We start from the raw sequence: 17254 nt of genomic DNA on the forward strand, positions 1-17254 counted from the left end.
GCTTCACAGATGGCTCATTTCTTGCAACCAACAATTGCTCTGTATATTTTAATAGGGATGACTAACACGGCTGTATTTGTTTTGTCGGAGTTGCTGTTTCTACTTTTAATAGGTTTGGTTTTTATGGTCCTAACACCAGGCCTAGTTGTCCAGAACATTTTCTTGATTAGTGGAGGATGAATTTAATAAGAACGAAACACCTGTAGCTAGATTTGTCTGCCAGGTTCCACAAGTTTGAAAGAATGGCAAACTACCTGTACAGCATCAACACCACTCCTGCGAGCCAGAAGAAAACTCAATTCAGTCAGTCCACATAAGACCCACAAAAAGAGCCCTGCTGAGTCAGTTCAATGACTCGGCTAATTTAGCATCCTCTTCTCAATTTCCCCCCCCAGAAAATCAGGCAGGGACACTTCTGCAAAATTCAGTTCCCCACATCTTTTAGACCAGAGGTCAGCAAAATTTTTCATCACTGTCCCTCAGACCTTGTGGGGGGGGGGCAGACTATATTTTGAACAAAAAGAAAGAAAGAATGAATTTCTATGCCCCACAAATAACCCAGAGGTTCATTTTAAATAAAAGCACACATTCTACTCATGTAAAAACACCAGGCAGGCCCCACAAATAACCCAGAGATGCATTTTAAATAAAAGGACACGTGTCCTTTCTACTCATGTAAAAACATGCTGATTCCCAGACCGCAGGCTGGACTGAGAAGGCAATTGGGTCGGATTCGGCCCCTGGACCTTAGTTTGCCTACCCATGTTTTAGACCAGGGGTCCCCAGACTTACCGGCGTTTGGGCCGGTTCCCACCGCGCCGATCGCGCAGCGGGCCGGAGGGCGGGGGAGCGCGCGCCTGTGCGGGCCGGCGGGCGGGGGAGTGCGCACCCGTGCGCATGCGCACGGGCGCTTACTGGCGCGGCGGCGCGCTTCCAGGGTGGAAAAAGCGCTGAAAATCCGTTGTGCGCATGCGTATGGGCCTCCCCCGACCCAGAAGTGCACCAGAAATGACCTCTTCCGGGTCGGGAGAGGCCCATACGCATGCGCACAAAGGATTTTCGGTGCTTTTTTCCCGACCCGGAAGAGCGCTGCTGCGCTGCGCGCCGTAAGAGCAGGCGGTGGGGGTCGTCGCGGGCCGGATTGGCAGGCCAATTGGGCCGCATCCGGCCCCCGGGCCGTAGTCTGGGGACCCCTGTTTTAGACAAAAGGGAACATCTGTGCTGTTCACCCCTGTCAGCCTGCCTGTGAAGACTTGGCTGAAAGTTCAGCTAGTTTCTGAAAAGGACCCCATTCACTCTCCTCAGAGAGATGGAGTAGCAAAGCAGAAGCTGTCCCTAACTGTCTGAGACCAGGAATGTAAGCAGGTAAGGATTCCTATCATAAGGAAATGGCTCCACTAATTTCCCCACCAAAACCTATCCAAGTCAGGAGACAGGCTATTGACCTGTGTATGCTTAATTGTTGTTGATGAGGAAACATTTGGGAGATGAGGAACACAGGAAGCTGTCTGATACTGAGTCAGACCATTGGTCCATCTAGCTCAGGGGTCTTTCCCAGCCCTCTGGTGGGGGATCTGTCATGCTCCGTCATGCAGCTCCTAGAAGTTGTCAGCATGTGACAGTGGCCACACCCCAGGAAACGGCTTTGACTGGCCGGCTAAACCAGGTGAGAGTAGCTGATGGGTCTCAAACCCTTGGTGAGTTAGGGACATCCTCTGCATGCGAAGACAGGCTATGGCAGATTGAGCGGATGAGACCAAGAGTGGGTTCAACAGTCAAGAAGGTGGTTTCTGCACAGGTTGTAGAGGGAAGTGAGGCACAGACGGGGCTTGTCAACCTAAGAAGGTAGCCCATCTAGGAGAAGGAAAACTCTGATCCTAAACCTCCGCTGCCTCGTGGGACATCTTCAGGAGAAGAAAAGGCTAAGGAGGAAAACCTATACAAAACCAAAGTAGAGCCCCTAATTCGGTTGGATGGTGCCTTGTATGCCTCCTTCCGGAAACTCCTGCAGCCAAGCTGGTGCCAAACATATTGCTCTGCTTTTTTTTTTGGACCACATCAGTGAGGCTGAGAGGGGGCTCTTGTTGTCTTGGCAGCCCAGGACCTCCATACACACTGCCTAGGCTTGTGCCCTGATGACACTCATTGTCTCTTGAGACAGGGATGCCAACAACAATCAGTATGTTGTCCCATTGGCTAGCTTAGCCTATGGTCGAGGATGATGGGAGTTGTAGTCCAATAACATCTGGGCCCCCAAAGTTGAAAAAAACTGTCTTACAGTACTGTCTTCTCGACTGCTTCATGGATAGCATAATTCCCTGGGAAGGGGAAAGCAGAGACAAGTTGGCATGTCTTGTTATGCCTGTGAGAATTATTCTTCATTTCTGTTAGGAAATGTTGGTGACATTTTAGCATGTAGCAAACTTTTCCAGAAATCCTTTTGTGGTTTTTAAATGCTGGATTCCAGCATCTTCCCCACTTGCCCCCCTGCCCCCCCATACAATTTCTGGTGAGGGGTAGGTCTATAAGTAGTTGCTATAAGAAACACATAATGATAAAGCTGCTCAGCATGCAGGCAGTTTAAGATTTATCTGGAGCTGTTTATTACCCTGGAGACCTGTTCTTTTAAAATTCCACTTCGTTTATGACATGAGCCTTTGAGACCAGTAGATCATTTTGCAATGCTCAGGAGCATCAACCGCATTGCAAAATGGTGAGATTTATTTCTCATCAGTGCAATGTTGGGGGGTCCGTTTTATATCCATCTTAAGAGCATTATCAGAGGGCACAGAAATGTAAAAAAACTTGCCGGAATTTCAAATGTAAAGTTTAGGTACCGGTATGTGACCCCGTAGTGAACCCTGTTTTGCATTATTAACTTTTTTATTATCCACCTACTACAGAGAGTAACTTCTAGTAGGTACAGATTTCCTCCTGAGTGTAAAGCTTCTTCCCCAGATCACTAACTCTCAAACATTTCTAGTTACAGGTAGGTAGCTGTGTTGGTTTGCCGTAGTCGAAACAAAATGAAAAAATTCCTTCCAGTAGCACCTTAGAGACCAACTAAGTTTGTCATTGGTATGAGCTTTCGTGTGCATGCACACAAAAGCTCATACCAATGACAAACTTAGTTGGTCTCTAAGGTGCTACTGGAAGGATTTTTTTTATTCTCCAACATTTGAGAGACCAATTTTGTCAGAGGTCTTTGGCTCTGAGAAAAAGGTCGCTTATTGGTTATTGTTTGGATAGCTGAAACAACACTATTTATTAATAATTCCTAGCAACAAGCCCGCCAGCTGGTAGAACTATTAATGGGACTGTAGACACAGAGATAGCCTATAGCTAAAGAATACAGGTGGCATGAGATATTGGGGTGGAGAACTTCAGGGCCAAATGCATCTTCCAGACCTATCTAGTTGACCCTTGGGAATTCTCATGAGGCCAGAGGTAACACCAACACAGTAGCCAGGAGGACTTCATTGGCAACTGCAAAGCTTCTGGGCGCTCCTCTCTTTGTCATCAGGTGATGTGAGGGTGCTTACCTTCCTCCTCGAAAAATACATAGAGTTGAAAGAGGAAGAGCAACACTCTTTCCCACTTCCTCTTTCAGCTCTTTTCAGTGCTCAGAAGCACCTGAGCAGCTGGGGGAAGAAAGGGAGGAACAACAAATCCTCATTGGTCAGTGCTCATTGGGGACGATATCTAAAAGTACAAATGTGTCAAGATTTTGCTTCATATTTATTCAGGTTTCAGTAAGGCTGCAGTTTTTAATCAATTAATTAGTTAGATCAGGAGTGGAGAGCCTCAGGTGGAATTGAAGATCACCTGCCAATTTCAGTGTCTCGTTTTTTGAATCTTAAGTTCAGTCTGCCACATCAGTTTGCCTTTTAAAGTCCTCATGCAAATTCAGTAGCTTTTTAGTGTGAATTTCCCCCCAATTTCTCTGCATTCCCCCCCAATATACACATTCTTGCAAACCAATTTCCTCCAACACAATGCATTTTTGCACGTTCATTTCACTAATATATACATTTTAATGTACACAGTATTTGGCTGGAGAACTGCATTGCAAAATTCAGAATACTGCAAATTTCAAAGGATGGCTGGAGGGTTGCCTATGAGAAAATGTTGACCAAAGGCTGAAGAAGGTTCCTTGCCCCTGAGATTAATTGATAAAACTTTATTAATCGGCTGAAAAAGTGTCCCTATAAACTTTTAATACAAGCGCAGATGGCAAACAGCATCTTAAAAGAAACACAAAAAGGAATGCCTTTTCTAAGACTTTGCTGTAACAGCTCTGCAGATCATGTAGGAAGAGAGAAGATGTACTTCTTACTTTAGAAATACTATGTTAAGCCACATGCAAATGTAATTGATAGACTAATTCACCAGAAAACTGTTAGATATAGTAATTTAATTCACTGAAATTATAAATGCTTGTATGCATTACTATGTGTTTAGATTTGATTGTTTGGTAACTGAATTCTAGAGAGTTATCTAGTAGTTCTCATGTGATTGGCTAGCAATGGTCACATGGGAGATATCTATTGAAGGAGATACTCCATTTTATATGAAGCAAGTTGACTGTGCTTTAGAATCCACTGTGAACACTGCTAAGTTGAATAGAGTGTTGGAGTGCTTCTTCTCTGCTTGAAAGAAAGAGAGCAAAGCTGCAGGAGAAGGGGAAAGTGGAAATCCCTTATAGGATCTGCAAGGCATGGCCTAACTGAGATACAGAAGGCTGAAAGTGCTGTGCTCCGAAAAGAGAGCAAAACACAGTTGTTTGGAAGTTAGAAGATGAGACTATAAGCCCATGCTTGAAGAAGCATGTGACTATAAATATTATGTTTAAATTCATCTCTAGCTATATGTTTCTGCAAGTAAAGCTTTTGAATGTCAAAGTCTGGACATTGGTTTAATCTCCATAGAAGGGTGTCAGTCATACGGTATATCTGTTTTGAGTTTCTTAGCTGCGATTTCACTACCCTTACTTCAACAAAACACCAAGGTTTATTGATCAAAATGCCTTTAACAGGTTGCACTCCTAGGTTTCAGAAATAGCAAATGCATTAAATAAAGCAGCGGTTGGGGAACCAGTGGCCCTCTAGATGTTGCTGGACTCAGCCTCTCGTCAAGCCCAGCTAGCATGGCCAATGACCAGAGATGAGGGGAGCTGGAGCCCCTCAGCATTTCGAGGGCCACAGGTTCTTCCCCTTCCTTGCATGAAGCAAACAACGATTAAACCAGGGGTCAGCAAACCTTTTCAGCAGGGGGCCGGTCCACTGTCGCTCAGACCTTGTGGGGGGCCAGGCTATATTTTTTTTGGGGAAAATATGAACGAATTCCTATGCCCCACAAATAACCCAGAGATGCATTTTAAATAAAAGCACACATTCTACTCATGTAAAAACACCAGGCAGGCCCCACAAATAACCCAGAGATGCATTTTAAATGAAAGGACACATTCTACTCATGTAAAAACACGCTGATTCCCGGACCGTCCGTGGATTAAACAAACTCCGCTGGCTTGAGAAGAATACCACAACAGAAAAATAAATTTCAGCAACCAACACAATACAGGCTAAAAACCATCTTAGTTCAACACTGTCATTACAGGGCCAAGCATTTTAAACTGCTCAGGGCACAGCTTTCCAGGGAAGATTCTAGAAAAGAGAAGAAACAGAAACCAGGTACTGAGCAAACTCTCGGAACCATTTTGGTGACCGAGTTCCTGGATTTGATTGGCAATGATGACCACAAGCTCTCACAAAGTTATTAACAGAAACCCAATCAGGGGTAGACAACGTGGTGCCCTTTCGATGCTGCCGGACTACAACTCCTGTCAGGGATTATGGGAGTTGTAGTTCAGCACCATCTGAAGGCTCCCATGTTGGATTTCTCTGCTCTACAGGATGGGACTGTCTATTTTGACAGTGGAGGAGGAGCCTCTTCTTCTAAGTCCAGATCTGCCAATTTCCCCCTCAAATCTTACCTGCGCATGTGTGGTTGTCGGCTGCTAACTGAAAACCAGCGTTGCATTGGCAGTAGTAGCTACCTGGAGTATTCACGCACCGATGATGGCAAAACGCAAGGCGTGTGCATTCATCTACGTCTGGGTTGCCGTAAAAGCGCAGCGTTTAAAAAATAAATGAAAACAAAAAACGGGGTTAAAAAAACTCACATTGCCACCATGGCTTTACTCTCACAAGAAGAAAGGCGATAAGATGACGGTTTGTCATCATTTATACAGCTCCTACAATTTTCTAGCCGCTGTGTGAAGATTTGAAGCAGGAGCACCTCTGCTTACAGGCTTGCAGTTTAGTAGGTATAACACAAAAGGAAAATGGGATGGCAAGGGAAGAGGAAAAAGCGAGCCCAGGCTCCCATTCCTAGAGCTACTTAACTCTTTTTTAAAATGGCCAGCTGGACTAGACAGCTCAGAGAGGAGCCAAATGACAGTCGAGTCAATGGAGTGTCTCTCCCATCCTTCAGCTGTAACCAACTGGAATGACTGCCAATAGATGTTGAATCAGGGAGAGAAGGAGCCAGGAGGGATGGAGTTAACCCTAAAACCTAGCCCCGATCACATGGAGGTTAATGGGGAAACCCACAAATACAAGATCCATGTATTTAACAATGGGGAACCATTGCAGAACAACTTATAAAGAGGAATGATGTGTGGGCAGTCCAGTATAAATCTACCACCATTGTACTATCTGCATCAGTGGCCTGTTGCAGAATACACCTGTAAAAAAACAACAACCCACTACTAGTTAGGGAGAGAGGCCCTTAAACTTTACAGCCAAGGAACATCTTGCTTCTCCACAGTACTTACCGACACATTGGTCCCCTCTCTTCTGATACCCGGCTGTGCACTGGCAGCTGAACGATCCTCTCAAGTTGACGCATATCTGATCTACCCTACAGTTGTGGGCGCCTGTCGCACATTCGTCAATATCTTTTGAAAGCAAAGAAACAAAAAATGATAGCATGGACTTTAGGGGCTTTGGAAGTGCAGTCCTAACTTTTCTGTTTGTCCCCAGAACCTTGGGAGAAAATTGAAGTCAGCTGAATCCCATATTCAAGGGTGGATTCTCGTGTTGATGGAACTACAGTGGTGCCTCACAAGACGAATTTAATTCGCCCCACGAGTCAATTCGTTTAGCGAAAATTCATCTTGCGAATCGTGGTTTCCCATAGGAATGCATTGAAATTTGCTCTATCTTAACTTTTATCCCATGCAGAACGAGGTGAGCCCTCCCAGCTCTCACCTGGGATCATTCCTCTCTTCTCTCACCCCCTTTGAGGTCTCCCCTTCCCCGCCTCTCACACAGAGTCCTTCAACCTATCCTTCACCTTCACCGGCTTGCAATTCCATCTGTGAAGTTCCAGGCTGCAATGTTTGCATAAGCACCCGCCTTTCTACAAACTGACGTGATCAAGCCACAAGGAGATCCCTGCGGGATCAGACCGCAGGCCCACCTGGTGCAACATCCTCCTTCCCGCAGTGGCCTACCAGGACAGCTAAAAGGAAGCACTTCTTCATGCATAGTTGGAACTATGGAAGAGGCCGTGATGGTCACCAACTTGGGCGACTTTCAGAGAGGATTCATGGAGGGATAACGCTCTCTGTGGCTACTAGTCACAATGGCTGCTTGATGGAGGCAGGAGTGAATGCTGTTGGGATCAGGTCCAGCTTGTGGGCTTCCCAGAGGCATCTGGTTAGCCATGAGAACGGGATGCTGGACTAGATGGGCTGTTGACTTCATCAAGCAGGACTCTTCTGATAGTCTTACATTCTTAATGGCTTGCAATTCTTCTCTCTCTCTCTCCCCTCAACCCCAGTAGAAGATTCGGCACACTGCATCATTGCACTGGGCTTGTGTGTGGCTTCCCGGATTTATGCCTTTTATAATCTGATGCAGCACAGTTTGACAGCAGTTTCTTCTGGCACTCGACACCAACTGGAAGTCTCTAAGCTGAATAAACAAATTCCTTGAAACTAGTTTACAAATCCCACTTGAACTCTCTGTGTTTGTTCAGGAACTGGGGACCAGTAGCATATTCCGGGTGGGGCCATGGAAAAGAAAAGATGGATTCTTTCTCATGCAAAATGAAAACAAACTTGACCCCCCCCCAACACACCAAAAAGCAAGATCACAAATAGAATGGGCTGTTTTGACTCTATTCTTCAGGCTTGCTCCCCCGACACACTCACACACTCTTCAAATGCCCAAATATTTTCCTACATGCTTCCTTTCTATATGACAGCTCAAAAGAAACTTTCCTCCACCCTGACTCAGTCTTTGAATTGATGGCTGTTATCAGTTCCTAAAAGCTGGCTCACTGCTGGAAAAGTACACAGAAGAAGATGGACAGGTGGAATGCAAACTTTGCATTAACTCACTAAATGCCCGTCATTGTGACCAGTATATGTGTGTGTGTGTGTGTGTGTGTGTGTGTGTGTGTGCATGCATGTTTATTATATGGGCAGCTAGTATCTTGCAAAGACCTGTATGATGTCTGTGTTGAGAGAGCTTGCATTTTGCAAAGATCTGTCTGGCAAGGGAAACAGAGGCTGCTTCAATGAACTTTCCCAATTCCTTTTAGCTCTCCTTGCCTAGGTCTTTCTGCTTTCCGTGTCCTTCTGTAGGAACACAGGAAATTGCCTTTAACTGAGTCACACCATTGTTCCATCTAGCTCAATAAAGCCAGCAGCCTGCCAGGGTTTCAGACAAGGGACTTTCCCCAGCCTCAATTGGGAAGGATTGAACCCAGGACCTTCTGAATGCAAGACGGGTACTCTGCCACTAAACTACAGTCCTTCCTTGTAAAATCCGAGCAGTGCATCCAGCGGCATCCAGAAACCACATGGCTTGTCCTGCTTCCCTGTAACATAAGGGCTGCTCAGCCAATCACAGCCAGAGGCCTTGTCGCCCCTCGAAAACCATTGCCATAAAAATCCCATTGCAATTTGAGCGATATTTTTTGCAGCGGTCCCCAAGACTTTAAACACACCCACCCCTTTAGAAACCGTTCTTATAAATTCAGTGTGGTTATGAATACTATTAAGAAAGCCTTCTCCAAACTGCCTTGCAACCTGCTGAGGTTTATGAGATAATCTAGAAATACTGCGAGAAGTGTTTCTTTTGCAGGTTGGGGGGGTGAAACGGCTTCAGCCCCCCCCCCCCGCTGCAGCAGAATACAGGTTGGCTTGCATCGCATCGCGCTTGTTCCCACCAGCTTCACTAATAGCTGCGCTCCAGCGATTTCCTCTCATTTGCCAAAAATGTACCCAGCGCTCTCTCACAAAGTGATTTATACTGTTTTGTCCCCTTCCGTTGCTGACTTTGGCAGGACGCTCATCATTCTGTGCTGAAATTCTGGGTGAGCTGCTTTGAGCTCTCGAAAGACCCTTCCTTTGAAGCAAGCTGCTTTTAAAAGTCTTTTCAGTGCCCCCAACTCTCCCCCATCCTTCCAAGCTCGCTCTCTGCGACCTCTTCGGAGCCCTTTGCTGGAACCTCCATCCTAAGAACACACCGACTTGAGAGAAAGTCCACGGAATCTGTTGGAACTTGCTTCCAAGAAGAAAGCACGCTTTAGGATCTCTCTCTCTCTCTCTGCTTTAGTCCCTCTCTTTACATGCCTGGCTCCATTCCTTCTGGCTGTGACTCACTCTTCCCAAAACCCCTGACTCACGCTGCTTGCTCCCTTATGTAACATTTTAATCTCCGCCGTTTGCTTCCTACAACCAGATAATCACAACAGCGCTCGGCATTTCCAGCGCGGTTCCCACCGGCCGTTTACACTTCAGTGCAATTATTCCTCCAGCTCAGCTCTTTTATGTAACCAAGCCGCGGGGTTGCTTCGATGCCCTTTTAAACCTGTGTCAATCTGGAGCCCATGGTTACGGAGCAACACGCTCGAGCCAATCCAAGCATGTGCTGCCTCTCATTATTCTTGGTCGCTAGCCGCAGGGCTGGAAAACCCCAGAGTCCTCCTTGCCCCGGGCACCTCGCTATCTAAGGCTGGCACATAAAGAGGACATGCTGTAGAGACAGGCACCCAACTTCCAGCTGGGAGAGAGCCCAGGGCAAAACAATAACAACAGCACCCCAGATACCTGTAGGCCAAGGATGGGGACCCTCTGGCCATCCAGGTGTGGCTGGGTCACAACTCCCATAATCCTTGACCACCGACCATGCTATGGGACTGAGAGTCCAACAACATTCGGAGGCTAAATAGGTCCAAATTCAATACAGGCAACTCCCCATTTATGCACATTCAAGGCACACGCAACCAGGACGAACCCAGAAATGACGCCCCCAAATGTCACAAAAAGTCACAAAAAATGGGTGGAACAGGCCAGGGGCAGAATGGGGTGTTCGCAGGCTTCTTCAATGGCGTTTCAAATCTACGCGGTTTCACTCCAATGCGCAGTGCCTTGGAACGTAATCCCTGTCAGTGTTTGAAAAAGAAAAGGTTCTGACCTCCTTTTACTCCTTTGCCTAGTCCTCGGACCTTGGTTGGCACAAAAGGGTCTTTTAGGAAGAGTATTCTTGCAGGGTATTGCTGCTTTTATTCTTTAAAAGTCTTCTTCTCCAACCACGACCGACAGCTTTTATACATATCAAACTCAGCCAACTTTCTACCATCCAACCAACCCACCAGATTGTGACTCAGCTGGGAGAAAGCAAACTCTTCAGGGTGGGCCAGGTCTCTTAGCTTTCAGGGGCACCAACAGTAGATACCCTGCTCCATTTGTATGGAGGTATATGTGCTGCAGGGCTCGGTTGACAATTTTGCTTTTTTGTGTCGTAGCAGAGCGATCTAAGTTCTGCACGTTCTACTGTTTTCACTGGGGCTTGCTCCTTAGTACAGGGAGTAAGTTGTGGTCCCCTACATGATATTTGTTGGACTACAACTCCCATCATCCCCACCTGGGCACAGATGATGAGAACTGTAGCCCAACACCATCTAGAGGGCCACAGGTTCCCCATCCCTGGCTCTGTTAAGTCTTTAGGACTGCAGTCTCAAAGATACCTGATGTGGAAAGCAGATACGATGAGTGCTGGGTAGGGCTGCTGGGGGTCTGGAGGGCACCAGGCTGAGGAAGCCTGGGAGATACCAATACAGTATGGGGAGCAAACTGTTCCGTGGATGCAGAATAAAGGGACTGCCAGTCTCCTGTGCTGCAATGACCGTTCCCCATACAAAAGGGGTGCACATTTTGCATGGTCGCGCGTAACACCCTGGGAGCCTCAGGCAGCCCCCAGCGCCCAATGCCTGTGCCAAGGTCTCCCTACATCTGAATCTTAATAAAGGTAAAGGTAAAGGGCCCCTGACCATCAGGTCCAGTCGTGTCTGACTCTGGGGTTGCGGCACTCATCTCGCTCTATAGGCCGAGGGAGCCGGCGTTTGTCCGCAGACAGCTTCCGGGTCATGTGGCCAGCATGACAAAGCTGCTTCTGGCGAACCAGAGCAGCACATGGAAACGCCGTTTACCTTCCCGCAGGAGCGGTCCCTATTTATCTACTTGTACTTTGATGTGCTTTCGAACTGCTAGGTGGGCAGGAGCTGGGACCGAGCAACGGGAGCTCACCCCGTTGCAGGGATTCGAACCGCCGACCTTCTGATCGGCAAGCCCTAGGCTCTGTGGTTTAACCTCTTTGGAAAGTGGTTTAGAACAAAAGAAAAGAAAACCTGCATCTGACTTTCTGCAAGCTTCAACCTTCACTCCACCCCAATAAATATCCTCCCATAACTGTGCAGTTTTTTCTTTCTTTCTTTGCAGGACAGGCTTTTGAAGAGTTCTGGCAAATTATGTCTACTGTTTGAGGGAAGCGTTTAAAGGAAACCCATTAAACGTGCTGCATCTGCTTCTTGTGACGACTGCACTTTAGGATGGCGGTGCCCTGACATGCCCTCTCTTAACATCCCTCCCTTATATTTCTTATGGTAAACAGTGGCTATAGGCTTCTCTGGACCCTCCCTCGATCCCTTCCTTGCCCTTTGCAGCAACACCAGTAACCTTGCTAATCCTCTGCTTTCCTCCTCTGCATTAGCAAGCTATCTGTAATCTCTGTCAAAGGCTTTTCTTTTCTTCATTTCCCTTGCTACTTCCTTCCATGTTTGGAATGCTGCACATCTGGGCTTAATGCCCAGAACAGACCACTTTTAACTCCTTGATTTTGGAAGCTCTGTTTTATTTTATTTCATTTAATTCATTACGAAAATGTCACCCACTATCTTCGAATCAGGAAGCAAGCTCTAGATTCGCATCCACATCGTACATTTGAAACACATGGCTCCCCCTGCAAAGAATCCTAAGAACTATGGTTTACCCCACCACACAACTACAATTACCAGAACACTTAACAAACTACAGTTCCCATGATTCTTTGGGGGGCAGCATGTGCTTTTAAATGTGCATTAAAAGTGCTTTAAATATATGGCGTGGATGTAATATAGAGGAGGGAGAATGGTTGTTTTCTGCTGCTCCAGAGAAGCGGACATGGAGCAATGGATTCAAGCTACAAGAAAGAAGATTCCATCTAAACATTAGGAAGAACTTCCTGACAGTTAGAGCTGTTCGGCAGTGGAATTTGCTACCAAGGAATGTGGTGGAGTCTCCTTCTTTGGAGGTCTTTAAGCAGAGGCTTGACAGGCATATGTCAAGAATGCTTTGATGGTGTTTCCTGCTTGGCAGGGGGGTTGGACTGGATGGCCCTTGTGGTCTCTTCCAACTCTATGATTCTATGACCCCTGGACAGTTAAGTCCAGGCAAAGGTGACAATGGAGTTGTGATGCTCATCTCACTTTCAGGCCGAGGGAGCCGGTGTTTGTCCACAGACAGTTTTCCGGGTCATGTGGCCAGCATTACTAAACCACTTCTGGCACAACAGAACACTGTGACGGAAGCCAGAGCACACAGAAATGCCGTTTACCTTCCCGCCACAGCCATACCTATTTATCTACTTGCACTGGCATGCTTTCAAACTGCTAGGTTGGCAGGAGCTGGAACAGAGCAACGGGAGCTCACTCCGTCACGGGGATTCGAACCGCCAACCTTCTGATCAGCAAGCCCAAGAGGCTCAGTGGTTTAGACCACAGCACCACCCATGTCCCTGTGGTGTGGATGTGGCTGATGTCAAAAGGATGGTGAAACAGTTACTGAAATATCTCTCTCTAGGAAGCCAATGGGACCCAAGGCTAGTTAACTTGGGGTGGGTTCTGTTCTAGGGAAATTAATGGCTGCCACCATCATTATTTCCAAACTGTGTGTTGCGACAGGTTAGTGTGTCGGCTGCAGTGTGTAGGTTTCAGTGTTTTTATGAATTTTTAAAATGCACTTTTATCTTCTTCTTTTTGGTAATCCACTTGGGCATTAAGAAATTTGACGTAGAGCAGGATATAACTGCAAATAGTAAATGCATGTTGACTCTCGCGTTGCAAATGAGCCTGTAAGTGTTGGTTGTGTTTAACTTTGGCACCATGATCTGAACTCTATGGTGCAGTTTATCATCAAGAGCCTCTTGCCGGTTATGTTAATGCTAGCAGTCAAATGGGTGGATGATAATAATAATAATATTTATACCCCGCCCATCTGGCTGGGTTTCCCAGTTAGCAAACTGGGCCAACTTTCTCTTGCAGGAATTGCCTCTTTAAATCTGTTCCTTTCACAGATGGAGCAAGCCCGAAACCAACACAGTGTGAGTGCAGCTCTTAACCCACCCACGATGACCAATAAATGTTGGAGGATCGTCAAAGAAAAATAATAATGATCGGAGATAAAAGAGTTTCCCGCTTTCCCCCATGGCATATCGTCTTCAGAACTAATATGGAACATTTCCATGGATTTCGTTCAGCACCATATACTTCCAAAAAGCAAGTTCTTGAACAGGAAAAGATAGCATGGCAGCTAAATTAAATTAACGCCACCAAATTAAACTCCTGGTTCATCGCTGCAAAATTAAGAAAGGGAGGGGGGAGAAACACAACACACACATACCCGAATCAAGTCATCATGTGCGATTTCTTTGCTTATGTAAGTTAATAGAAAAGCTATTTGACATTTGATACGAAACTGCCACCCTTCCTTGAAAGACAGCCAGCAATCTGATTATGTTCTAATGGTGTCCAGAATTATGTGATTTTTTTTGTTGGGTTTGTAGTTTCCAGTTTGGTAATCGCTTCTGTTTTGTTTACTTCCCTCCTTGGAAACCTAGGAAGGAACCAGCAGGCCAGTGATAGGGGACCTGTGGCCCTACAGATGTTGCCGAACTACATCTTCCATCATCCCTGAACATTCACCAATCCTTGCTGGGGGCTTTTGGGAGTGAGAGCCGGACAACATCTGGAGGACCACAAATTTCCCTATCCCTGTACTAGGCTGAACTTAGCCCGATAGCCACCTATTAAGTGCTTGCCAGTTCCTCTGTTTTACTCATCCAAAACAGGGAGCAAAAATGGAAGGTTTATTGCACTTCTGGTAGGCTACTGAACATGGCAAGAGTTCATGGAATCATAGAATTGTAGAGTTGGAAGGGGCCCGAGGGTCATCTAGTCCAATCCCCTGCAATGCAGGAATCTCAGCTAAAGCATCCCCAAAGCCATTCCAACCTCTGCTTAAAAGCCTCCAAGGAAAGAGGGCCCGTCCCTTTCTGGGGGAGTCCGTTCCACCGTCGAACTGCCTTACCATCAGAAAGTTCTTCCTGATATTTATTCGGAATCTCCTTTCTTGTGACTTGAAGTCATTGGTTTGAGTCCTATCCTCTGGGGCAGGAGAAAACAAGCTTGCTCCTTCTTCCATGTGACAGCCCTTGAGATATTTGAAGATGGCTATCATATCTCCTCTCAGTCTCCTCTTTTTCCAGGCTAAAGATACCCAGCTCCCTCAACCGTTCCTCATAAGGTTTGGTTTCCAGACCCCCTGCTCATCTTGACAAGCACACCTTCCAGCTTGTCAATTCTACCCATGTTTTTTTTTAAATATACACATATAAAAGCAGGAAATTATTCTGGAACCAAGTAACACAAGACATGCAGTAGAAGATGGGTGGGGAATCTCAAGTCCTCTAGGCCTCTGTTGCTGGCCCTCCGAAGCTTCCCCGGGGCCACACAACCTATCTCATAGCCACACCCCATACCCCAAATATTTTTGCCTGGGTGGAATGGATTGCATCCAAGTAACTCCTGCACAGAGGAGCGCCTCAGGATTTTCCCCAGGCAATCCTTATCGCTCAAGCCCTGCTCAGTGTCCCCAGGTGCTTCTGCCTCGCTGTAACTAGGGTTGCCAGACTCAATAGAGGACAGGACTTCTGTGCCTTTAATTGCCCTGCTCTCTTTTGAGTCTGGAAACCTTCAAGAGAAACCAGCAGACCCTTTGTTTTATTTCCAAGCAAAGTCCTGTCCTCTATTGATACTGGCAACCGTAGCTGTAACGTGTGTCTCTTGCTTGCTTGGATAGGGGAGGGAGAAGTGGGGGAGGGGGGCAGACCACTTTTGTGTGACTGGAATGGGGCCAACTACACCGAATTTAAGAGCCATACCCATTTCCCTGCCTACTTCTGCTGCTTACCCTTGTGACAAGAGCAAGCGAGCAGAAAACCACATCAAACAAGTCAATTTTAACTCTTTACGGGGGTACCTTGGTTCTCAAACGCCTTGGTACTCAAACAGCTTGGAACCCAAACACTGCAAACACGGAAGCAAGTGTTCTGGTTTGCGAACTTTTTTCAAAAGCCAAATGTGCTCCTTTTTGAGTGTTACACTTCCGTTTTGAGCATCACACTTCCAATTTGAGTGTTATGCTGAGGTCTGTTTTTGCTATTTATTTTACGTTTCTGTGGCTTTTTTTTGTGTGACTGTGTAGAACCCAGATCAGCTACTGATTGATTGATTGTGTGACTGCAGTACATTGTTTATTACTTTCATTTTATGGCTCAATAGTCTCGTTAGATAGTAAAATTCATGTTAAATTACTGTTTTAGGGATTGTTTTTAAAAGTCTGGAATGGATTAATTCATTTTGCATTACTTTCTACGGGAAAGCGCGCCTTGGTTTTGGAACGCTTTGGTTCTGGAATGGACTTCCGGAACAGAATAAGTTTGAGAACCAAGGTACCACTGTATTAGCAAAAAAACAGGATCAGGACAGGAGTGCCAGGGCTAATGAGCACAGAAACTCATCTCCAGCAGATATTGTCCCCAAGAAGCAGTTGCAGAGACTTGAGATCCCTACATCCCCACAGCTGCCTGTCTCCTCCCTTTCAGTGCTTTTCTGAAGTAATCTGAGACTATGCCTACGTGATGCTGTGTTCTCTGCCCTCTTCATGCCTCTCCTGGTTCTGGGACACCAGGAGGAGGGGAGCTGGTCACAGCAGGAGGGGGAGACACATTCCTCTTCACCAGCTGGACTCATCTCTGCCTCTTTGCCTCCCTCCTCTCCTTCTTCAGCTTCTGCCTCTGAGTCTGGACTGCTTTCTGTCACAGACTCCCCCCACTCACTAAGCCCTGTTACCTCTCCAGCTTCCGACACCTCCTTTTCCCAGTCTTCTGGGAAATGATCACTCATTGTTCCATTTTTATTTTTATGATCACTCATCGTTGTCCCACCACCAATCCCCGGGCTCTGAGTCTTCTTCCCTGGGGGTTCCCCAGCTGGTTCCTCCCACCATTTCTCTGTGTCCAGCCAGTCTGTGACACCTGGCCCATGTGGCCCCCACATGCTTATTCATGATGGCACATGGCCCTCAGGCTGATAAATATTCCTCACCCTTGTTCCAGAGCCAAACAGTATTCCTAGCTCTTGAATAAACGCCGGTTGGAGAGGACCAAACATTGTGTCTCCCACCCCTTTACTGTTACAGAGCTGGCCCTGATACTGCATCTCTAACCACAGTCTGATGCCCAGAAAAAAGCAGGCAAAATCCTTCTTGCCCAGTATTGCCAACTTTGGCTGGCGGCAGCTCTCCAGATCCTTTCCCCCTGGAAATGTCAGGGACCCACCCTAGTTTTGCATGCAAATCAGGGGCTCCAGCCCCCTCCCCAAATGAAACACGCAAAGAGCATCCGGAGCCCCTCTCTAAAAATGTTCAGCAAGTTCTTTTCGGGCGGCTGCGAGTGCAATTTAAGTTCAAGCCAAGCTCGGTTGACAGCTATCAAAAGCAGCAGCCTTATCTCAATGAGGATATTGTTTTCCAGCTGCAGTCATGCTATCTGCTAGCAGCAGCCCGCTTTTCTGAAATCTCTAC

General features: G+C 46.6%; 1 protein-coding gene across 2 annotated transcripts in view; it reads right to left on the minus strand.

The window, feature by feature from the left end:
• Positions 1 to 17254, minus strand: part of EFEMP1 (EGF containing fibulin extracellular matrix protein 1) — a 58283-nt gene that overhangs the window by 13255 nt on the left and 27774 nt on the right. Inside the window, exons 6-7 of one of the 2 annotated variants that reach the window (XM_035110936.2) lie at positions 6836 to 6958; positions 5993 to 6112 (exon numbers count right to left, since the gene is read on the minus strand). The exons of the other annotated variant lie outside the window; for it this stretch is intronic. Coding sequence (XP_034966827.2) covers positions 5993 to 6112; positions 6836 to 6958 — 243 coding nt within the window. The remainder of the gene's footprint in view (positions 1 to 5992; positions 6113 to 6835; positions 6959 to 17254) is intronic. 2 annotated transcript variants of the gene reach the window in all.

The sequence above is a fragment of the Zootoca vivipara genome, chromosome 3 (assembly GCF_963506605.1).
Source record: "Zootoca vivipara chromosome 3, rZooViv1.1, whole genome shotgun sequence".
In the NCBI taxonomy this organism is placed as follows: Eukaryota; Metazoa; Chordata; class Lepidosauria; order Squamata; family Lacertidae; genus Zootoca; species Zootoca vivipara.